The following is a 24277-nucleotide window of genomic DNA, read 5'->3' on the forward strand; positions in this document are numbered from 1 at the left end:
TGTCTAATGACTTTACTGTCCCTTTAAAGCTTGAGGGACACGTATGTCTCGTATTATATTTACTTTGTTCTATGTTAATTTAAGAGGTGAGTTAGTATAATTTAAAAGTTGTTGTTTTTCCTAGTCTATTGAAGAGATTACTTACACTTCTTACAGATGGGACTTCACATAGTGGTCTAAATATCTGTTTCATACTATAGTATTTTATGAAGCCCATATTTGACCCTCTATACATACATATATTTTCCTCCTGTTAGAATGTTTATTTAATTTTTTTTATACTTACTTGCAACCACCTTAGTATTGGGAGGTACAAACCTGAGGTTTGTCTAGTTTTTGTTAACATATTTATTACAGACATTATTTAGAGTATAAGATCACTGTCTACATCAGGACATGTGCTGCTGCAGTATTAATTATTGTGCACAGTTGTCATTTTCTTTTATGGTTCAGATATATCATACATTTTTAAACAACTTTCCAATTTATTTCACGTATTAATTTCCCTTCATTCTCTTGGTATCTTTTATTGAAGGAGCAGCAATGCATTCCTGGCTAGCTGAACACATTTGTAAGCCAATGAAAATGGGCATACAAGTTCAGCCACCAATCAGTAGCTAGCTCCAAGCTACTGAGACTATCTAGATATGCTTTTTAACAAAGCATATCAAGAAAATTAACCAAATTAGATGATAAAAGTAAACTGGAAAGTTGTTTAAAAGTGTATGCTCTCTAAATGAATCATGAAAGAAAGTTTTTAGGTTTCATGTCCATTTAACCTGTTTGTAATTGTATTTTGCAATGACTACATCAAGATATGTGCTTCTGCAGAACTCTTAATCATAGTGAAAAGTTTCTATTTGTGACAATATTGTGTTCCTTAACATTTCTGTAATTGTATTTGTGCAACCTCAATAAAAACAAAACAGTAACGAAATTCCAGAATGCTGGAACAATCCATACATATAGCCTGATTTTAATTAACCTACACTTGTTGTTACATAGGCTAATGGATATGTGACATGAACATATATTATATACAATTATGATATATTTTTAAAATTCTACGTTGCCTACGCTCATCTTTTGTTAACACTTTATTTTGTTATATACAATGAAAAAAATATTTGTGTAAAAATATAAAAAGCAAAATCAAACGTTTGAAAACATTTTATTTAATATAATAGCTGTAAAATGTCTACAAAAAATTGTAGAAACCACATGGGATTTCAAAGAGCAGACTCCATGCAAAATAAAGATTGATATACACAATAGTAGAAATAAAAGCAGTGATTTTAGACATATGCATTATTTCTGCATTTGTTATTCATTAGTGAAATGAAAGCCATATATGGTCAAGGTCTGCAGTATTCTGCTCATTTCAGCACTGGATTTATTAGAGTAAAAATGCAACACACAAATATGTGAACAGATTTTTTTGTGTGTTGTGTTTTTTACTCTAATAAACCTGGTGCCAAAATGAGCCAAATACAGCAGACTGCAGCCATTTCTTGCATTTGTTTCACTAACGAATACCAAAGCCAAATAAATGCACATATCTAGCGTTTTTTTTCAGATACATTCTGCAAAATGTTGTAGTAAAGGAAAATCAGGAATATTTCCAAGAGGACTGCTCTGCATCGTCACGGTATCTTCTTTGTCCATGGTTCTGGCATTCCTTAATAATTGCTATGGTGCTGACATGACAACTGTGAGGCAGCCTATAAACTACTGAAGCAAACTCAGTTTCCACTGAATGTTTTTATTAAGTGCAGGCGCAACAAAAATCTCAGAATCTGAAAGACAGTAAAAGTAGGGCATGAATTACAACAAAATATAATGGTTTAACTTCTGTTCTATGGTCAAAAATATGCAAACATTTCTATTTACAATCTAGTTATTCAGGTTTTCAAATGACTTGCATTTTAGCATTTTTTTTATACATTTTTATTTATTTTATCCAAATCTTTAAAGAGACTTTAAATGATCTTTTCTTTCATGTAATTAGCAAGAGTCCATGAGCTAGTGACGTATGGGATATACATTCCTACCAGGAGGGGCAAAGTTTCCCAAACCTCAAAATGCCTATAAATACACCCCTCACCACACCCACAAATCAGTTTTTACAAACTTTGCCTCCCGTGGAGGTGGTGAAGTAAGTTTGTGCTAGATTCTACGTTGATATGCGCTCCGCAGCAGGTTGGAGCCCGGTTTTCCTCTCAGCGTGCAGTGAATGTCAGAGGGATGTGAGGAGAGTATTGCCTATTTGAATGCAGTGATCTCCTTCTACGGGGTCTATTTCATAAGGTTCTCTGTTATCGGTCGTAGAGATTCATCTCTTACCTCCCTTTTCAGATCGACTATATACTCTTATATATACCATTACCTCTACTGATTCTCGTTTCAGTACTGGTTTGGCTTTCTACAAACATGTAGATGAGTGTCCTGGGGTAAGTAAGTCTTATTTTCTGTGACACTCTAAGCTATGGTTGGGCACTTTTATATAAAGTTCTAAATATATGTGTTTAAACATTTATTTGCCTTGATTCAGGATGTTCAACGTTCCTTATTTCAGACAGTCAGTTTCATTATTTGGGATAATGCATTTGAATAATCAATTTTTTTCTTACCTTAAAATTTGACTTTTTTCTCTGTGGGCTGTTAGGCTCGCGGGGGCTGAAAATGCTTCATTTTATTGCGTCATTCTTGGCGCAAAACATTTTCTAAGTTATTTCCGGCGTCGTACTTGTCACCGGAAGTTGCGTCATTTTTGACGTTTTTGCGCCAAAAGTGTCAGCGTTACCGGATGTGGCGTCATTTTTGGCGCTAAAAGCATTTAGGCGCCAAATAATGTGGGCATCTTTTTTGGCGCTAAAAAATATGGGCGTCATTATTGTCTCCACATTATTTAAGTCTAATTGTTTATTGCTTCTGGTTGCTAGAAGCTTGTTCATTGGCATTTTTTTCCCATTCCTGAAACTGTCATTTAAGGAATTTGATCAATTTTGGTTTATATGTTGTTTTTTCTATTACATATTGCAAGATGTCTCAGATTGACCCTGGATCAAAAGCTACTTCTGGAAAAACGCTTAACTGAGTTCAGTTCTACCAAAGCTAAGTTCATTTATTTTAAATGTTATAAATGTTTATCTTTAGCTATGGTTTGTAATAAGTTATTATGATATACTTTTACATGCAGAATCCATTAGTATTTATGCTTTATTGCCATTCTTACATCTTATGTACAAGAAATATTTAAAAGATTTATAAGAAATATTTTTCTGATTCTATTTTAAAGGCTTTTGTCTGACTTCGTGCCTTCTAATAAAATTTTTAGGTCTCTTTCACTTCTTTTTTAATTATTGAAGTTTCAAATGACCAACAACATACTGTTTTATCATTCTCTGATGATGTTTTTTCTCTTTCAGAATTTTCTTCATCAGATATTGACACTAACAAATCTACTTTTTTATTATTTCTATATTAAAGTACATTTGTTCTTTGTTGAAAAGGTGTTGATTATTTTGGATATTAAGGTAACTAGTTCTTTAAGACTAGCTGACACTATTTCTGCTTATTTATTCTTCTGTGTTTTCAGAAGTTTTCTTTCTAATTCCTCATACTAGGGAATGGAATAGGCTGAGAATTTTCTTTTATTCCTTCTTCTAAGGTTTTAAACTATATTCTTTGCCAGCAGTTAAATTCAATTTGGAGGGTTCTACAATTTATTGGGGCTATCTCTACTCCTACTAATTATGCTATTGTTTCTATAGCAAAAACATAATTTATGCTTACCTGATAAATTTATTTCTCTTGTAGTGTGTTCAGTCCACGGGTCATCCATTACTTATGACCCTTCCCAACAGGAAGTTGCAAGAGGATCACCCAAGCAGAGCTGCTATATAGCTCCTCCCCTCACATGTCATATCCAGTCATTCGACCGAAACAAGACAAAAAAGGAGAAACTATAAGGTGCAGTGGTGACTGGAGTTATAATTTTAAAATTTAGAACCTGCCTGAAAAAGACAGGGCGGGCCGTGGACTGAACACACTACAAGAGAAATAAATTTATCAGGTAAGCATAAATTATGTTTTCTCTTGTTAAGTGTGTTCAGTCTACGGGCCATCCATTACTTATGGGATACCAATACCAAAGCTAAGTACACGGATGATGGGAGGGACAAGGCAGGAACATTAAACAGAAGGAACCACTGCCTGTAGAACCTCTCTCCCAAAACCAGCCTCCGAAGAAGCGAAAGTGTCAAATTTGTAAAATTTGGAAAAATTATGAAGTGAAGACCAAGTTGCAGCCTTGCAAATCTGTTCAACAGAGGCCTCATTCTTAAAGGCCCAGGTGGAAGCCACAGCTCTGGTGGAATGAGCTGTAATTCTTTCAGGAGGCTGCTGTCCAGCAGTCTCATAGGCTAAACGTATTATGCTACGAAGCCAAAAAGAGAGAGAGGTAGCCGAAGCCTTTTGACCTCTCCTCTGTCCAGAGTAAACGACAAACAGAGAAGAAGTTTGTCTAAAATCTTTAGTTGCTTGTAAGTAGAACTTCAGAGCACGTACCACGTCTAGATTATGCAAAAGACGTTCCGTCTTTGAAGAAGGATTAGGACATAATGATGGAACAACAATCTCTTGATTGATATTCCTATTAGAAACAACCTTAGGTAAAAACCCAGGTTTAGTACGCAGAACTACTTTGTCTGAATGAAAGATAAGATAAGGAGAATCACAATGTAAGGCAGATAACTCAGAGACTCTTCGAGCCGAGGAAATAGCCATCAAAAACAAAACTTTCCAAGATAAAAGCTTAATATCAATGGAATGAAGGGGTTCAAACGGAACACCCTGAAGAACTTTAAGAACCAAGTTTAAGCTCCACGGAGGAGCAACAGCTTTAAACACAGGCTTAATTCTAGCCAAAGCCTGACAAAAGGCCTGGACGTCTGGATGCTCTGCCAGACGTTTGTGTAAAAGAATAGACAGAGCTGAAATCTGTCCCTTTAGCGAACTAGCGGATAAACCCTTTTCTAAACCCTCTTGTAGAAAAGCTAATATCCTAGGAGTCCTAACCTTACTCCATGAGTAACTCTTGGATTCGCACCAATATAAATATTTACGCCATATCTTATGGTAAATCTTTCTTGTCACAGGTTTCCGAGCCTGTATTAATGTATCAATAACCGAATCCGAAAACCCACGCTTTGATAGAATCAAGCGTTCAATTTCCAGGCAGTCAGCCTCAGAGAAATTAGGTTTGGATGGTTGAAAGGACCCTGAATTAGAAGGTCCTGCCTCAGAGGAAGAGACCATGGTGGACAGGACGACATGTCCACTAGGTCTGCATACCAAGTCCTGCGAGGCCACGCAGGCGCTATCAGAATTACCGATGCCCTCTCCTGTTTGATCCTGGCAATCAGCCGAGGTAGCAACGGAAATGGTGGAAACACATAAGCTATGTTGAAAACCCAAGGGGCTGCTAATGCATCTACCAGCACCGCTCTCGGGTCCTTGGACCTGGATCCGTAACAAGGAAGCTTTGCATTCTGGCGAGATGCCATGAGATCCAGATCCGGTTTGCCCCAACGACGAATCAGTTGAGCAAATACCTCCGGGTGAAGTTCCCACTCTCCCGGATGAAAAGTCTGGCGACTTAAGAAATCCGCCTCCCAGTTCTCTACGCCTGGGATGTGAATCGCTGACAGGTGGCAAGAGTGAGACTCTGCCCAGCGAATTATCTTCGAGACTTCCAACATCGCTATGGAACTCCTGGTTCCCCCTTGATGATTGATGTAAGCCACAGTCGTGATATTGTCCGACTGAAATCTGATGAACCTCAGCTTTGCTAACTGAGGCCAAGCCAGAAGAGCATTGAATATTGCTCTTAATTCTAGAATGTTTATTGGGAGGAGTTTCTCCTCTTGAGTCCACGATCCCTGAGCCTTCAGGGAATTCCAGACTGCTCCCCAGCCTAGAAGGCTGGCATCCGTTGTTACAATCGTCCAATTTGGCCTGCGAAAGGTCATTCCTTTGGACAGATGAACCGGTGACAACCACCAGAGAAGCGAATCTCTGGTCTCCTGGTCCAGATTTAGCAAAGGGGACAGATCTGAGTAATCCCCGTTCCATTGACTGAGCATGCATAGTTGCAGCGGTCTGAGATGCAGGCTCGCAAATGGCACTATGTCCATTGCCGCGACCATTAAGCCGATTACCTAAATGCATTGAGCTACTGATGGGCTTGGAACGGAATGAAGGACACGGCAAGCATTGAGAATCTTTGATAACCTGGACTCCGTCAGGTAAATCTTCATCTCTACGGAATCTATAAGAGTCCCTAGAAAAGGAACCCTTGTGAGTGGTAACAGAGAACTCTTTTCCACGTTCACTTTCCACCCATGCGACCTCAGAAATGCTATAACTATCTCTGTATGAGACTTTGCATTCTGAAAACTTGACGCTTGTATCAGAATGTCGTCTAGGTACGGAGCCACCGCTATGCCTCGTGGTCTTAGTACCGCCAGAAGTGAACCCAGAACCTTCGTAAAAATTCTCGGGGCCGTGGCTAACCCGAAGGGAAGAGCCACAAACTGGTAATGCCTGTCTAGAAAGGCAAACCTCAGGTACCGATAATGATCTTTGTGAATCGGTATATGAAGGTAAGCATCCTTTAAGTCCACCGTGGTCATATATTGACCCTCTTGGATCATGGGTAGGATGGTTCGAATGGTTTCCATCTTGAACGATGGTACCCTTAGGAATTTGTTTAAGATCTTTAAGTCCAAGATTGGTCTGAAGGTTCCCTCTTTTTTGGGAACCACAAATAGATTTGAGTAAAATCCTTGTCCCTGTTCCGATCGCGGAACTGAGTGGATCACTCCCATGATTAAGAGGTCTTGTACACATTGTAGAAATGCCTCTCTCTTTACTAGGTTTGTCGATAACCTCGAAAAATGGAACCTCCCTTGTGGAGGAGAGGTTTTGAAATCCAGAAGGTATCCCTGAGATATAATCTTTAACGTCCAGGGATCCTGCACATCTCTTGCCCAAGCCTGGGCAAAGAGAGAAAGTCTGCCCCCCACTAAATCCGTCTCCGGATAGGGGGCCCTGACTTCATGTTGTCTTAGGGGCGGGAGTAGGCTTTCTGGCCTGCTTGCCCTTGTTCCATGACTGGTTGCCTTTCCAACCCTGTCTGTAACGAGCAGTAGTTCCTTCCTGTTTTTGGAGCGGAGGAAGTCGATGCTGCTCCTGCCTTGAAGTTACGAAAGGCACGAAAATTAGACTGTTTGGCCTTTGGTTTGGCCCTGTCCTGAGGAAGGGCGTGGCCCTTACCTCCCGTAATGTCAGCAATAATTTCCTTCAAGCCGGGCCCGAATAAGGTCTGCCCTTTGAAAGGAATGTTAAGTAGCTTAGACTTGGAAGTTACATCCGCTGACCAGGATTTAAGCCAGAGCGCTCTGCGCGCCTGTATGGCGAATCCAGAATTTTTAGCCGTAAGTTTGGTTAGATGTACTACGGCATCTGAAACAAACGCATTAGCTTGCTTAAGGGTTCTAACTTTGCTCAAGGCCTCATCCAACGGCTCTGTGCGAATCGCCTCTTCCAGAGACTCAAACCAGAATGCCGCTGCAGCCGTGACAGGCGCAATGCATGCAAGAGGCTGCAATATAAAACCCTGTTGAACAAACATTTTCTTAAGATAACCCTCTAATTTTTTATCCATTGGATCTGAGAAAGCACAGCTATCCTCCACCGGGATAGTGGTACGCTTGGCTAACGTAGAAACTGCTCCCTCCACCTTAGGGACCGTCTGCCATAAGTCTCGTGTGGTGGCGTCTATAGGGAACATTTTTCTAAATATCGGGGGAGGGGAAAAAGGCACACCGGGTCTATCCCACTCCTTACTTATAATTTCTTTAAGTCTTTTTGGTATAGGAAAAACGTCAGTACACACCGGTACCGCATAGTATCTATCCAACCTACACAATTTCTCTGGAATTGCCACCGTGTCGCAATCATTCAGAGCCGCTAATACCTCCCCTAGTAACACACGGAGGTTCTCAAGCTTAAATTTAAAATTTCTGAATCCGGTCTCCCCGGATCAGAACCGTCACCGACAGAATGAAGCTCACCGTCCTCATGTTCTGCAAATTTTGACGCAGTATCAGACATGGCTCTCGTGTCATCAGCGCGCTCTGTTCTTAACCCAGAGCTATCGCGTTTGCCCCTTAATTCGGGCATATTATATAACACTTCTTTCATAACATTAGCCATATCATGTAAAGTGATTTGTAAGGGCCTAGATGTACTAGGTGTCTCAATCCTACGCATCTCCCGAGCGGGAGACGCAGGCACTGACACGTGAGGAGAGTTAGGCGGCATAACTTCCCCCTCGTTGTCTGGTGATAGCTTCTTTAACGGTACAGATTGACTTTTATTCAAAGCAATATCAATACAATTGGTACACATCGTTCTATTGGGCTCCACATTGGCTTTTGAACATGATGAACAAACAGTTTCCTCTGAATCAGACATGTTTAAAACAGACTTAGCAATGAAACTAACAAGCTTGGAAATCTCTTTCAATAAGTTTACAAGCAATATAAAAAACGCTGCAGCGCTTCAAAAATACAGATATAATTAAACAATTCTTAACAAGAAGTGTATTATTAGCAGAGGATTGCACCCATTAGCAAAAGAATGATTAACCCCTCAATACCCAAAACGGATAAAACAGATATCAATTAAGATTTAACGCTTTTAATCACAGTCAGCACACTGTCACAGATCTGCTGTGACTGATTACCTCCCTCACAAATGAAATTTGCAGACCCCTGAGCTCTCTAGAGACGTCCTGGATCAAGGAGGAAGAAGCAGAAAGACTGTGCAATAATTTTAACTGCGCAACAAGGCGCTAAAACAAGGGCCCTCCCACTCCAATCACAACAGTGGGAGCCCTGATATAACGGTTTCCATGCAGAAAAATATATTAGCCATGTGGAAAAAAATCATGCCCAAAGCGATTTATAACCAAAGTACCTCACAAAACGAATAACATGCCAGTAAACGTTTTATTAAAAACAACATTTTTCAATGTCATGCAAAGCTATCACTAAGCCTGCTACCAGTCGCTACCACTGCAGAGAAGGCTTAAGTATTATTTCAGTGTTAACAGTATTTTCTCAGTCAAATTCTAGTCCCTAGAATATAACTCGACTGCGCATACATTTATCAGCCTGATACCAGTTGCTACTACTGCATTTAAGGCTGTACTTACATCATATGGTAACAGCAGTATTTTCTTAGTCAATTCCATTCCCAGAAAATAAAGTACTGCACATACCTCATTTGCGGAGGACCCCGCATGCTATTCCCAGTTTCTGAAGTTACCCCACTCCTCAGAATGTCGAGAACAGCCAGTGGATCTTAGTTACGCCTGCTAAGATCATAGAAAAAAACGCAGGCAGTTTCTTCTTCCAAATACTGCCTGAGATAGAAAAACAGCACACTCCGGTGCCATTTAAAATAACAAACTTTTGATTGAAGAATAGTTAAGTAAAAACTCCAGCTCCTCTCGCGACCTCCTTCTTTGTTGAGGGTTGCAAGAGAATGACTGGATATGACATGTGAGGGGAGGAGCTATATAGCAGCTCTGCTTGGGTGATCCTCTTGCAACTTCCTGTTGGGAAGGAGAATATATCCCATAAGTAATGGATGACCCGTGGACTGAACACACTTAACAAGAGAAATAGTATTTATTTTCCTTTAGATGGTTGTATCTTATTTATGGAAAATTATTTAGTTTCAGGTACATTTCTTGGTCCTGTGATTTATTTGGATGTTGCAATTGCTTCATTTTTTGTTCTGTTTACTTTAAGATCAATTATCAGTTTATGATTTATTTTAGCATTCTTAAGGGACAACATTTACTAGACTAGGTGCTGTTGCATTTGTCTTGTTGTTTTGCATTTATTGATTATGCAAGTCCACTGTATTGACTGTTCCTTTAACTGGTCTATCATGCTAATAATTTCATTTGTGTCTTAATTTTATTGAATATTTTTGCAAATGAGGGTTAATCTATGTCTTTAGCTATTTTGGCTAGAAGAATTTTGTGATTTTAAAAAAAAATAAAAATCCATATTTCTTTTGTTCTAAGATAATCAATTATTTGTTTTATAATTGGATTCAATTCTTAACTGTTACTCTGGGCTTCAAGATTGAGTTCTAAGACTAAAACTTTAAGCTTATACTAGTTTGGTTGTTCTTATTAAGGAACGAATTCCTGAGTTCTTTCCCAAGTAACATGTTTATAATTTGGGGTTCGAAATCAGCTCCCTAATATTGCGATGTACGTGCCGTATTCCAGCTTGGCTGGTAGAGGGCAGGTTAAGACTTCTTTGAAATTTATTTAGTTCTATTTTGTCCAAATTTCTTTGATTTTATTCCAGTAAGGCTAACACTTTCTTTTAGTGTGTTTCTGTCCTATATATTTTGGGTTCTGTTGAAGCATGGCTGGGCACCCATGAGGTTCAAGCGCTGCTCAGACCTGGAATCTTCCGGGGTATTTCTTCCAGTTCCTTTTTTAGGAACCGGGTTTGGAGTTTTATTCAAACTATTTTGCCTTTTTATGGTCATTGATAGCATTATTTGTTTTCATTAGATACAATAAATGCATATTTTCATTTTTCTGTTTTCATTCAGATTATTTTCTTAGGATGCGGAATCTCATATGATTCACTTGCCCTTCAGGACTTAGTTAGAGGATCTTTTTTTCGAAAGCTCTCGATTCCTCACACAAGGGTCACCTTTTTTAGGTTTCCAGATAGTTTGTGTCACTGTCTTTGTCTCTATCAGACAAGGGATAATTCTATTGGGTTCCGTCTGTCGGTACCTTTAGTCTCTATTATTTCCTTCAGTTGCTATATATGCATAGAAGTTTAGGTCTTATGGCCACAGCATTGGATTCAATTCCCTTTGCTCATTTTCACTAGAAAGAACCTTTCCAGTCTTTTATGAGTGTTGTTTCTTCTAGAACATGGTTGGAGGATCAATTTACCAAAAAGTTCGTTGATTCCTCAGACAAGGGTAACCTTTTTAGGTTTCCTGATAGATTCAGTGTCCTTGACTCTGTCTCTGACGGACAAGAGACGTCTGAAATTGGTTTCAGCTTGTCAAAACCTTCAGTCTCAATCTTTCCCTTCGGTAGCCTTATGCATGGAAATTCTAGGTCTTATGACTGCTGCATTGGACGCGGTCCCCTTTGCTCGTTTTCACATGCGACCTCTTCTGCTCTGTATGCTGAACCAGTGGTGCGGGGATTATACAAAGATATCTCAATTAATATCTTTAAAACCGATTGTATGACACTCTCTGACGTGGTGGACAGACCTCCGTCGTTTAGTTCAGGGGGCTTCTTTTGTTCTTCCAACCTGGACTGTGATTTCAACAGATACAAGTCTGGCAGGTTGGGGAGCTGTTTGGGGGTCTCTGACAGCACAAGGGGTTTGGGAATCTCAGGAGGTGAGATTACCAATCAATATTTTGGAACTCCGTGCAATTTTCAGAGCTCTTCAGTCATGGCCTCTTCTAAAGAGAGAGTTGTTCATTTGTTTTCACGGACAATGTCACAACTGTGGCATATGTCAATCATCAAGGAGGGACTTACAGTCCTCTGGCTATGAAAGAAGTATCTCGAATTCTGGTATGGGCGGAATCCAGCTCCTGTCTAATTTCTGCGGTTCATATCCCAGGTATAGACAATTGGGAAGCGGATTATCTTAGTCGCCAAACGTTACATCCGGGTGAATGGTCTCTTCACCCAGAGGTATTTCTTCAGATTATTCAAATGTGGGGACTTCCAGAAATAGATCTGATGGCTTCTCATCTAAACAAGAAGCTTCCCAGGTATCTGTCCAGATCCAGGGATCCTCAGGCGGAGGCAGTGGATGCATTGTCACTTCCTTGAAAGTATTATCCTGCCTATATCTTTCCGCCTCTAGTTCTTCTTCCAAGAGTAATTTCCAAAATTCTAAAGGAGTGCTCGTTTGTTCTGCTGGTGGCTCCAGCATGGCCTCACAGGTTTTGGTCTGCAGATCTTGTCCGGATGGCCACTTGCCAACCGTGGACTCTTCCGTTAAGACCAGACCTTCTATAGCAAGATCCTTTTTTCCATCAGGATCTCAAATCCTTAAATTTGAAGGTATGGAGATTGAACGCTTCTCAGTCATAGAGGTTTCTCTGACTCTCTGATTAATACTATGTTACAGGCTCGTAAATCGGTATCTAGGAAGATATATTATCGAGTCTGGAAGATTTACATTTCTTGGTGTTTTTCTCATCTTTTTTCTTGGCATTTTTTTAGAATTCCTAGAATTTTACAGTTTCTTCAGGATGGTTTGGATAAAGGTTTGTCTGCAAGTTCCTTGAAAGGACAAATCTCTGCTCTTTCTGTTCTTTTTCACAGAAAGATTGCTAGTCTTCCTGATATTCATTGTTTTGTACAAGCTTTAGTTCGTATAAAACCTGTTATTAAGTCAATTTCTCCTCCTTGGAGTTTGAATTTGGTTCTGGGGGCTCTTCAAGCTCCTCCGTTTGAACCTATGCATTCGCTGGACATTAAATTACTTTCTTGGAAAGCTTTGTTTCTTTTGGCCATCTCTTCTGCTAGAAGAGTTTCTGATTTATCTGCTCTTTCTTGTGAGTCTCCTTTTCTGATTTTTCATCAGGATAAGGCGGTGTTGCGAACTTCTTTTACATTTTTACCTAAGGTTGTGAATTCTAACAACATTAGTAGAGAAATTGTGGTTCCTTCATTGTGTCCTAATCCTAAGAATTCTAAGGAAAGATCGTTGCTTTCTTTGGATGTAGTTAGAGCTTTGAAATATTATGTTGAAGCTACTAAGAATTTCCGAAAGACTTCTAGTCTATTTGTTATCTTTTCCGGTTCTAGGAAAGGTCAGAAGGCCTCTGCCATTTCTTTGGCGTCTTGGTTAAAGTCTTTGATTCATCATGCTTATGTCGAGTCGGGTAAAACTCTGCCTCAAAGGATTACAGCTCATTCTACTAGGTCAGTTTCTACTTCCTGGGCATTTAGGAATGAAGCTTCGGTTGATCAGATTTGCAAAGCAGCAACTTGGTCTTCTTTGCATACTTTTACTAAATTCTACCATTTTGATGTGTTCTTCTTCTGAAGCAGTTTTCGGTAGAAAAGTACTTCAGGCAGCTGTTTCAGTTTGATTCTTCTGCTTATAATTTCAGTTTTTTTCATTATAAGATTTAAACTTTATTTTGGGTGTGGATTATTTTCAGCGGAATTGGCTGTCTTTATTTTATCCCTCCTTCTCTAGTGACTCTTGCGTGGAAGATCCACATCTTGGGTATTCATTATCCCATACGTCACTAGCTCATGGATTCTTGCTAATTACATGAAATAAAACATAATTTATGTAAGAACTTACCTGATAAATTAATTTCTTTCATATTAGCAAGAGTCCATGAGGCCCACCCTTTTTTGTGGTGGTTATGATTTTTTTGTATAAAGCACAATTATTCCAATTCCTTATTTTTTATGCTTTCACACTTTTCTCTTATCACCCCACTTCTTGGCTATGCGTTAAACTGATTTGTGGGTGTGGTGAAGGGTGTATTTATAGGCATTTTGAGGTTTGGGAAACTTTGCCCCTCCTGGTAGGAATGTATATCCCATACGTCACTAGCTCATGGACTCTTGCTAATATGAAAGAAATTAATTTATCAGGTAAGTTCTTACATAAATTATGTTTTTTCGTTATTGCATCTAAAAGAGGGCATTTTTAAAATGTATCACAGAAGGTTTTTTTTTAATGCTTTTTGATATGGACCTGTCTCTTGTCAATGAGCAATATGCCCATTGGGATAAGATGTGCACTAGCATGCACTTTTTGTGAAGAGTGCCAAGCAATGCAAAAATTGGGTGGGAAAAAGAAAAATAAACCGTGAAAAATATAGAATTATTTTGACATAGGATTTAAGATCTTCCAACCTTTGTGGATGGCGACTGTTCGACATCCAACTTGTAAATGAGAAAGGAATGCATTGGGCATCTTGACAAAACTCAGAAGATGATACATTGGCTTCCATTGACCAAAAGATTGAGACTGCCCTTACAAAATGAGCCCCTCTGGAACAAGAATTCCGTTTAGCTAATATGCCTTGACAATACATTGTAATGTAAAAGATGAGGTGGTAGTCTTTGTAGAAGACTATTCATTGTCTTCTTTCTGGATAATAAGAAGGTAAGATTATTATCATTTGATTTTCAAATAATTGAACCATGATGTAGAATACCAGTTGTCTGACAATGCCCATCAAAACATAGATCAGTTTAAAGTACAGTAAAAATGTTGATGGAATCCATCATATCCACATGTGGATACCCAAAACATTCAGATATTTAGAAAACAGTCTGGCTGATAACAGTAGAATTACATTTAATACTAATAATGCAATTTATTTAAAACACTTATGGCTTTTGTTCCAAAATGTTTCCATTCACATTGTAATGAGACAAATAATTTCTCATTCATTGGAATAGAAATATCCTGCTAATAGAGACTGTAACTCATTTAGATTTGCAAGATGAACTAATCTCAACCTTTTCCATCTCTGCCTGTGAGCACAGAACAACCCGTTCTCGACATGCAGGGGGGGGATTGCCAATATGATGCTGTTGACGATGATCATCTTCACTGCAGGCCATGATCGTTGGTGGTGTAGTGTGTGACATTCCCAAAGCTGCATGGGAGTGCCAGTCATGACCTATGTGTTTACCCCCTTTGAGGGGGGTTAGTAAACACATAGGGCTCTATTCATCAAGATGCACATGCAGCTTTGGGGCCCTTGTGGTGCAATGAGAGCCTGCACTTGCTTGTGCAATACATGATATCACTTTGCACGGGTGGAAAGGTTCTCGGGCTGGGAACATATTCTACCTCCTATTTGTTAAATGGGGTCATAGAGTTCTAGGTTGAGTAAAGCAAAATTATATGCCCTTAGATCATGTACTTTTTATATTAGAGTGTCAAACTGCCTACTAAGATCAGACCAAGTAATTTACCAATCCAACTTTGAGGCTGGATTATCTTGGTTGTCCAGTCAACGCCTGGACAGTCTCTTCTTTCTGAAGATGAAAAATTACAGTTAAAAGAGCTGCCTCTAAGTGAGCTAAGTTATACCACAGCACAGCAGGGAGGACTTTTGGACCATTGACGGCTCACTACTGTCAGCCATATTGTTTACTCCCCAGCAAAAATTATATGAGTCAGCAGCTCACTAGGCAGATGCCATGTTAAGTAAATTGTGAGTCCTGATCTACGCCTGGGAAACAACGGCCATCATATTCCTGGCCAAGAGAGAATCTGCAAAAACAGGCACATGATTAGCCTGGGGACTGAGAAAAGCCTGTCGAGAAGATCCTACACTGTTAGGCCAAAGCTCTTGGGAGCCTTCAGAAGTGTCTACCAGGTAAACTCTATTACGGTGTGATAGGGAAAAGTAGACAGACCTTATATAAGAATATAGGGGGTCGGCAGGGAGAGACACTTTTAAAGTGATAAAAACACAACAGCATTTTTGTCCATTCCCCTTTGAGGGTGAGCGAAGTCTCACTAGTGAGTTTAAGCTAGGTAAGTCAAGGCACACACATTTTAACTAATATTTTATCATAAGCATGATAGATAGAATGTTTTGAGTTTGATGTCCCTAGAAGTTTTTCTTATTATTATTCAACATCAACAATCTCAAGAGCAGAGGGAATCTATTTACTGACATCTGTGGTTGAAATTGCTAAACTGTTATCATCTTAGCTCCATTCTTTACTTCTCTAACAGATGCCTCACAAAACAAACAAACAATAAAAATAAAAAAAGAACTGCTGCTTTAATTAAGTGTAGTAACAAATTTAAAATATTGTTTTGTATATCTCAGTTTTAGTATTTCTTACCTTGTGCAGTTGTATTAATGTTCCTATGTTGCTGATAGGAGGCCATTATACTGTTTGCTGTTGAATCAGGGCCTAAAACCTGCAAAATCAATGCATGTTAGAGAAGTTTATTTACATACATAAATATCAATCACCACTAGCTAAATACTGTATTAAAGGGATACTGAACCCATTTTTTTTTTTCTTTAATGATTCATATAGAGCAGGCAATTGTAAGCAACTTTACAATTTACTCCTATTATCAATTTTATTTTGTTCTCTTGCTATCTTTATTTGAAAAGAAAAACAGGAATGTAAGCTTACGAGCCGGCCCATCTTTGGTTCAGCACCTGGGTAGTGCTTGCTGATTGGTGGCTAATTTATCATAGTTTTATATAAAAATGTTCTAATGGAAATATAGTGTCATCCACCGGTACAAAAATAATGGTTGTATCTTTAATACGTTTAATGGGGGAAGGATTTACTAGACAGGAGAATTTTAAAAACATAGATTTTGCTCACCTGATAATTTTCTTTTCTTCAGATGGAAAAAGTCCACAGCTGCATTCATTATTTTTGGGAAATAGGAACCTGGCCACCAGGAGGAGGCAAAGACACCCCAGCCAAAGGCTTAAATACTCCTCCCACTCCCCTCATCCCCTAGTCATTCTGCCGAGGAACAAGGAACAGTAGAAGAAATATCAGGGTGAAAGGTGCCAAATAAAAATACAATAAGGACGCCACACATAAAAAGTACGGGTGGGGAGCATAATTTATGTTTCTTCTATAAGATACGACGAGTCCACGGATTCATCCTTTACTTGTGGGATATTATCCTCCTGCTAACAGGAAGTGGCAAAGAGCACCACAGCAGAGCTGTCCATATAGCTCCTCCCTTGACTCCACCCCCCAGTCATTCTCTTTGCCTACTCTATGTAATAGGAAGGGTAAAGTGAAAGAGGTGATAAAATGTTAGTTTTTATTTTCTTCAAGCAAGACTTTTTTATTTTAAATGGTACCGGCGAGTGCTATTTTCTCCCAGGCAGCAGATGGATGAAGACTTCTGCCTGGAGACTGATGATCTGAGCAGTTGTTACTGAGATCCAGGGTAGTTCCCACAGAATGGCTGAGGAGTACTTAAGAAACTTCAGTGTGAGGAACGTTTTTCATGCTACAAGCATTGAGATATGTTCAGTCATTTTTTTCTGGAGAGACTGTGTTATTTCAGAATTGGCTGACAGTATCCCCATGAGGGAAAGGGTAGCAGTAATCCTAATGTATAGAGAGGGGTATTACTGGACCTGTATATTGGGCTATATAAAAAATGGTTGACACTGATGATATGATGTTTGTGGGCAAACGTTTCTATGTTGGGAGTTACAGTTAACGTTTTTTGATGGCAAACGTTTTTACTTTATTTAAAAATGGAGGGTACACATGGCTTCATTAATGGGTATATGAACCCACTTGGCTAGATTTTAACCGCTCTGGTGCGGTTATTTTAGGCTGTGAGACATCGAGTGAGATGGGCGGGGCCTGTTTTCGCGCCTCAGTTGCGCAGTTGTTTTTCCCAGACAAGCAGCAAGCTCCAACTCCGGTGGGCCTGTCAGAGACAGTTTGGGCCTAATCGAAGGGGTAATCCGATTTTACAGGGGGTGTTTTTGTTTGAATTTAATGTTTTATAACACAACGTATTTTTGGTAAGGGTTAAGTGTTCCTTTCCTTGTGGGGCAAACTTAGCTAACAAGTTGGGATGCATTTATCATAAAATTGTGATAATTTTATCTTTTTAAAGCAGTTTTGGAAAAATTGTATGCTTTTTTTCTCTTAAAGGCGCAGTACCGTTTTTTCAGATTGTTATTTATTTTCATAAAATAAAGTGTTTTCAAGTCTGTTTGTGGTCATTACTAGCCTGTTTTAACATGTCTGACATTGAGGAAAGTCAATGTTCCATGTGTTTAGAAGCCATTGTGGAACCCCCACTTAAAATGTGTCCCTCATGTACCGAAAGGGCCTTACATTGCAAAGAACATATTTTAGCTGATAAAAGTATGTCTCAGGATGATTCTCAAGATGACCAACCTAGGTTATAATATGCATTTCATCAAAAACCTTGAAACTGATAAAAATGAAATATCATTTATTAAAATCCAAATCCAAACAAAGAAACCAAGTTTAAAAAATAAAAATACAAATAAATGAATGAATAAAATCACACAAGTGAATGATTACGAGTAAATGCACAGACCTATAAAAATGAGTCTAACCTATTCTATAATGTGATAACATTCTTTTGACAATATATCTATAAATATATATAAATCTTCAAAATGGTACGTACTTAAGCTATGAAAGAGGTAATGGTGTGTTTCAATACTTCAAGAAAGGAATAAACCAATAGGTTAGGGTATGAACAAGTGCTAATAAATTCCTGGGAGTTGGTAATATGGAAATGGTGTTTTCCAATATACCGATTTCAGATTGGGGTTATTTGAAAGGGTAGAGCAAAACAAGTGTGTGTGTATATGTGAGAAAATCGAACTGATTGTCAACAAGTGATAAACTCTTCCAGTGACTAATTTATCTAATTAGGACGATACCGGTATGTCCCTCTATGCAAACAATCTAATATAACACGTGCTATCCAAATATGCAAATAAAAATACAAATGAAATCACAATTGTGCTCAAAAACAATAATTCGGCTTGTGAAAAAATGCTAACAAAACAGAACTGCAGTGTGTGAAAACCAAATTACAGTGAGAATATATATTAACCAAAACTCGTATAAATAACTCCACGAACTAGATAGGTTCTATAGTAACCGTGGGGATAAATATTAACCAAAACTCATATATATAACTCCACAATCTTAATAAATTGTTTCGTGACCATGGGCCATCCGGCTGCTTAGCCAAAGATATTATCAGTGGGTTAAATGAATTAGCCAGACATTAACTTAATGGTAATTGGTTAGAAATAAGCAAATTAAACAATAAATCACAGTCATCCGATTTGTCAGTGAGAAAGTCTAATAAAGTCAATATTTCCAAAAGAGTGATCTTGAATAGATCCAAATGGGAACAGAAATCCTGAGTGATGGGGTAACGATCCAGTATCCTAGTCCGAGTGAAGACAGAGACCTGGCAAAAAAGAGAGAAGTGCACTAAACCAATGGCCTACGGGGTGTGGAATATTGGTAAACAAACTCACCCCAAATGCGCCGTATCCTGAGAGTATTACGAGCCTCACAAATTCTGTGTCGAATTGTCTACGCGTTTCGGCCCTATATAGAGGGCCTTTTTCAAGACATACTGAGGCTCTGTTAATACTGACCTTATATACAGGGGGTTAGAGGTGTTTCTAGTAAAAATAGGCGGCAAACTTACTAGGATGGCATCGGATTGCCCGTCCGTCTTCCATTGTGCTTCCGTTTCAGCAAACCGGATATCCGGGAATTCAATACTTCCGGTTGGGTCATTTCCGATTGAATTGAAGCCATTTTGGAAACGGGCAAATAGGGACAGGCGGGTTTAGCCGATTATCGAAGGAAGTTAAATAATGAAAATTAAAAAGTGAATTCCGGGTTTGTTGGACTTATTTAGATCCTTCCCCATCAATACAATACAATATATTTGGTCATACCAAATTTTCATCGAAAGGGTCCCAATTATTTTATATCTTCAATATGGAACTACATATAAGTTCCTCAATATAAAATTAGATTTTGGTGATTTTAGGCTCGTGTACTCCAGGATTTACACAAATATGGCGGTATGCAGTGCAACATATACAATGACATTAATGTGCATTATCTTTTTTTTAAAAATAACAATTGATTTTCAAGTATTTCTCACATTTAATCAAATCAAATAAACAATATATTGTTTATTTTATTTGATTAAATGTGAGAAATATTTTATTTGATTAAATGTGAGAAATACTGAAAAATCAATTGTTATTTTTAAAAAAAAGATAATGCACATTAATGTCATTGTATATGTTGCACTGCATACCACCATATTTGTGTAAATCCTGGAGTACACAAGCCTAAAATCACCAAAATCTAATTTTATATTGAGGAACTTATATATAGTTCCATATTGAAGATATAAAATGATTGGGACCCTTTCGATGAAAATTTGGTATGACCAAATATATTGTATTGTATTGATGGGAAGGATCTAAATAAGGCCAACAAACCCGGAATTCACTTTTTAATTTTCATTATTTAACTTCCTTCAATAATCGGCTAAACCCGTCTGTCCCTATTTGCCCGTTTCCAAAATGGCTTCAATTCAATCGGAAATGACCCAACCGGAAGTATTGAATTCCCGGATATCCGGTTTGCCAAAACGGAAGCACAATGGAAGACGGGCAGGCAATCCGATGCCATCCTAGTAAGTTTGCCGCCTATTTTTACTAGAAACACCTCTAACCCCCTGTATATAAGGTCAGTATTAACAGAGCCTCAGTATGTCTTGAAAAAACATAATTTATGTAAGAACTTACCTGATAAATTCATTTCTTTCATATTAACAAGAGTCCATGAGCTAGTGACGTATGGGATATACATTCCTACCAGGAGGGGCAAAGTTTCCCAAACCTTAAAATGCCTATAAATACACCCCTCACCACACCCACAAATCAGTTTAACGAATAGCCAAGAAGTGGGGTGATAAGAAAAAAAGTGCGAAGCATATAAAATAAGGAATTGGAATAATTGTGCTTTATACAAAAAAATCATAACCACCACAAAAAAGGGTGGGCCTCATGGACTCTTGTTAATATGAAAGAAATGAATTTATCAGGTAAGTTCTTACATAAATTATGTTTTCTTTCATGTAATAAACAAGAGTCCATGAGCTAGTGACGTATGGGATAATGACTACCCAAGATGTGGATCTTTCCACACAAGAGTCACTAGAGAGGGAGGGATAAAATAAAGACAGCCAATTCCTGCTGAAAATAATCCACACCCAAAATAAAGTTTAACAAAAAACATAAGCAGAAGATTCAAACTGAAACCGCTGCCTGAAGAACTTTTCTACCAAAAACTGCTTCAGAAGAAGAAAATATATCAAAATGGTAGAATTTAGTAAAAGTATGCAAAGAGGACCAAGTTGCTGCTTTGCAGATCTGGTCAACCGAAGCTTCATTCCTAAACGCCCAGGAAGTAGATACTGACCTAGTAGAATGAGCTGTAATTCTCTGAGGCGGAATTTTACCCGACTCAACATAGGCAAGATGAATTAAAGATTTCAACCAAGATGCCAAAGAAATGGCAGAAGCTTTCTGGCCTTTCCTAGAACCGGAAAAGATAACAAATAGACTAGAAGTCTTACGGAAAGATTTCGTAGCTTCAACATAATATTTCAAAGCTCTAACAACATCCAAAGAATGCAACGATTTCTCCTTAGAATTCTTAGGATTAGGACATAATGAAGGAACCACAATTTCTCTACTAATGTTGTTGGAATTCACAACTTTAGGTAAAAATTCAAAAGAAGTTCGCAACACCGCCTTATCCTGATGAAAAATCAGAAAAGGAGACTCACAAGAAAGAGCAGATAATTCAGAAACTCTTCTAGCAGAAGAGATGGCCAAAAGGAACAAAACTTTCCAAGAAAGTAATTTAATGTCCAATGAATGCATAGGTTCAAACGGAGGAGCTGGAAGAGCTCCCAGAACCAAATTCAAACTCCAAGGAGGAGAAATTGACTTAATGACAGGTTTTATACGAACCAAAGCTTGTACAAAACAATGAATATCAGGAAAAATAGCAATCTTTCTGTGAAAAAGAACAGAAAGAGCGGAGATTTGTCCTTTCAAAGAACTTGCGGACAAACCCTTATCTAAACCATCCTGAAGAAACTGTAAAATTCTCGGTATTCTAAAAGAATGCCAAGAAAAATGATGAGAAAGACACCAAGAAATATAAGTCTTCCAGACTCTATAATATATCTCTCGAGATACAGATTTACGAGCCTGTAACATAGTATTAATCACGGAGTCAGAGAAACCTCTTTGACCAAGAATCAAGCGTTCAATCTCCATACCTTTAAATTTAAGGATTTCAGATCCGGATGGAAAAAAGGACCTTGTGACAGAAGGTCTGGTCTTAACGGAAGAGTCCATGGTTGGCAAGATGCCATCCGGACAAGATCCGCATACCAAAACCTGTGAGGCCATGCCGGAGCTATTAGCAGAACAAACGAGCATTCCCTCAGAATCTTGGAGATTACTCTTGGAAGAAGAACTAGAGGCGGAAAGATATAGGCAGGATGATACTTCCAAGGAAGTGATAATGCATCCACTGCCTCCGCCTGAGGATCCCGGGATCTGGACAGATACCTGGGAAGTTTCTTGTTTAGATGAGAGGCCATCAGATCTATCTCTGGGAGCCCCCACATTTGAACAATCTGAAGAAATACCTCTGGGTGAAGAGACCATTCGCCCGGATGCAACGTTTGGCGACTGAGATAATCCGCTTCCCAATTGTCTACACCTGGGATATGAACCGCAGAGATTAGACAGGAGCTGGATTCCGCCCAAACCAAAATTCGAGATACTTCTTTCATAGCCAGAGGACTGTGAGTCCCTCCTTGATGATTGATGTATGCCACAGTTGTGACATTGTCTGTCTGAAAACAAATGAACGATTCTCTCTTCAGAAGAGGCCAAAACTGAAGAGCTCTGAAAACTGCACGGAGTTCCAAGATATTGATCGGTAATCTCACCTCCTGAGATTCCCAAACTCCTTGTGCCGTCAGAGATCCCCACACAGCTCCCCAACCTGTGAGACTTGCATCTGTTGAAATTACAGTCCAGGTCGGAAGAACAAAAGAAGCCCCCTGAATTAAACGAAGGTGATCTGTCCACCACGTTAGAGAGTGCCGAACAATCGGTTTTAAAGATATTAATTGATATATCTTCGTGTAATCCCTGCACCATTGGTTCAGCATACAGAGCTGAAGAGGTCGCATGTGAAAACGAGCAAAGGGGATCGCGTCCAATGCAGCAGTCATAAGACCTAGAATTTCCATGCATAAGGCTACCGAAGGGAATGATTGAGACTGAAGGTTTCGACAAGCTGTAATCAATTTTAGACGTCTCTTGTCTGTTAAAGACAGAGTCATGGACACTGAATCTATCTGGAAACCCAGAAAGGTTACCCTTGTTTGAGGAATCAAAGAACTTTTTGGTAAATTGATCCTCCAACCATGATCTTGAAGAAACAACACAAGTCGATTCGTATGAGACTCTGCTAAATGTAAAGACTGAGCAAGTACCAAGATATCGTCCAAATAAGGAAATACCACAATACCCTGTTCTCTGATTACAGACAGAAGGGCACCGAGAATCTTTGTGAAAATTCTTGGAGCTGTAGCAAGGCCAAACGGTAGAGCCACAAATTGGTAATGCTTGTCTAGAAAAGAGAATCTTAGGAACTGATAATGATCTGGATGAATCGGAATATGCAGATATGCATCCTGTAAATCTATTGTGGACATATAATTCCCTTGCTGAACAAAAGGCAATATAGTCCTTACAGTTACCATCTTGAACGTTGGTATCCTTACATAACGATTCAATAATTTTAGATCCAGAACTGGTCTGAAGGAATTCTCCTTCTTTGGTACAATGAAGAGATTTGAATAAAACCCCATCCCCTGTTCCGGAACTGGAACTGGCATAATTACTCCAGCCAACTCTAGATCTGAAACACAATTCAGAAATGCTTGAGCTTTCACTGGATTTACTGGGACATGGGAAAGAAAAAATCTCTTTGCAGGAGGTCTCATCTTGAAACCAATTCTGTACCCTTCTGAAACAATGTTCTGAATCCAAAGATTGTGAACAGAATTGATCCAAATTTCTTTGAAAAAACGTAACCTGCCCCCTACCAGCTTAACTGGAATGAGGGCCGTACCTTCATGTGAACTTAGAAGCAGGCTTTGCCTTTCTAGCAGGCTTGGATTTATTCCAGACTGGAGATGGTTTCCAAACTGAAACTGCTCCTGAGGACGAAGGATCAGGCTTTTGTTCTTTGTTGAAACGAAAGGAACGAAAACGATTGTTAGCCCTGTTTTTACCTTTAGACTTTTTATCCTGTGGTAAAAAAGTTCCTTTCCCACCAGTAACAGTTGAAATAATAGAATCCAACTGAGAACCAAATAATTTGTTTCCCTGGAAAGAAATGGAAAGTAGAGTTGATTTAGAAGCCATATCAGCATTCCAGGTCTTAAGCCATAAAGCTCTTCTGGCTAAGATAGCCAGAGACATAAACCTAACATCAACTCTAATAATA

At 38.8% G+C, this 24277-nt stretch overlaps 1 protein-coding gene across 2 annotated transcripts in view; it reads right to left on the reverse strand.

Annotated features, from left to right (window-relative positions):
- Positions 1-1155: 1155 nt before the first annotated feature.
- ELP1 (elongator acetyltransferase complex subunit 1) overlaps positions 1156-24277 on the reverse strand; it is a 267173-nt gene continuing 244051 nt past the window's right edge. For both annotated transcript variants that reach the window (XM_053703228.1, XM_053703227.1), the window contains exons 36-37: positions 15989-16067; positions 1156-1796 (exon numbers count right to left, since the gene is read on the reverse strand). In XM_053703228.1, the coding sequence (XP_053559203.1) occupies positions 1729-1796; positions 15989-16067 (147 nt within the window). In that variant the 3' untranslated portion in view covers positions 1156-1728. The remainder of the gene's footprint in view (positions 1797-15988; positions 16068-24277) is intronic.

This window comes from Bombina bombina, chromosome 2 (assembly GCF_027579735.1).
Source record: "Bombina bombina isolate aBomBom1 chromosome 2, aBomBom1.pri, whole genome shotgun sequence".
Classification (NCBI taxonomy): domain Eukaryota; kingdom Metazoa; phylum Chordata; class Amphibia; order Anura; family Bombinatoridae; genus Bombina; species Bombina bombina.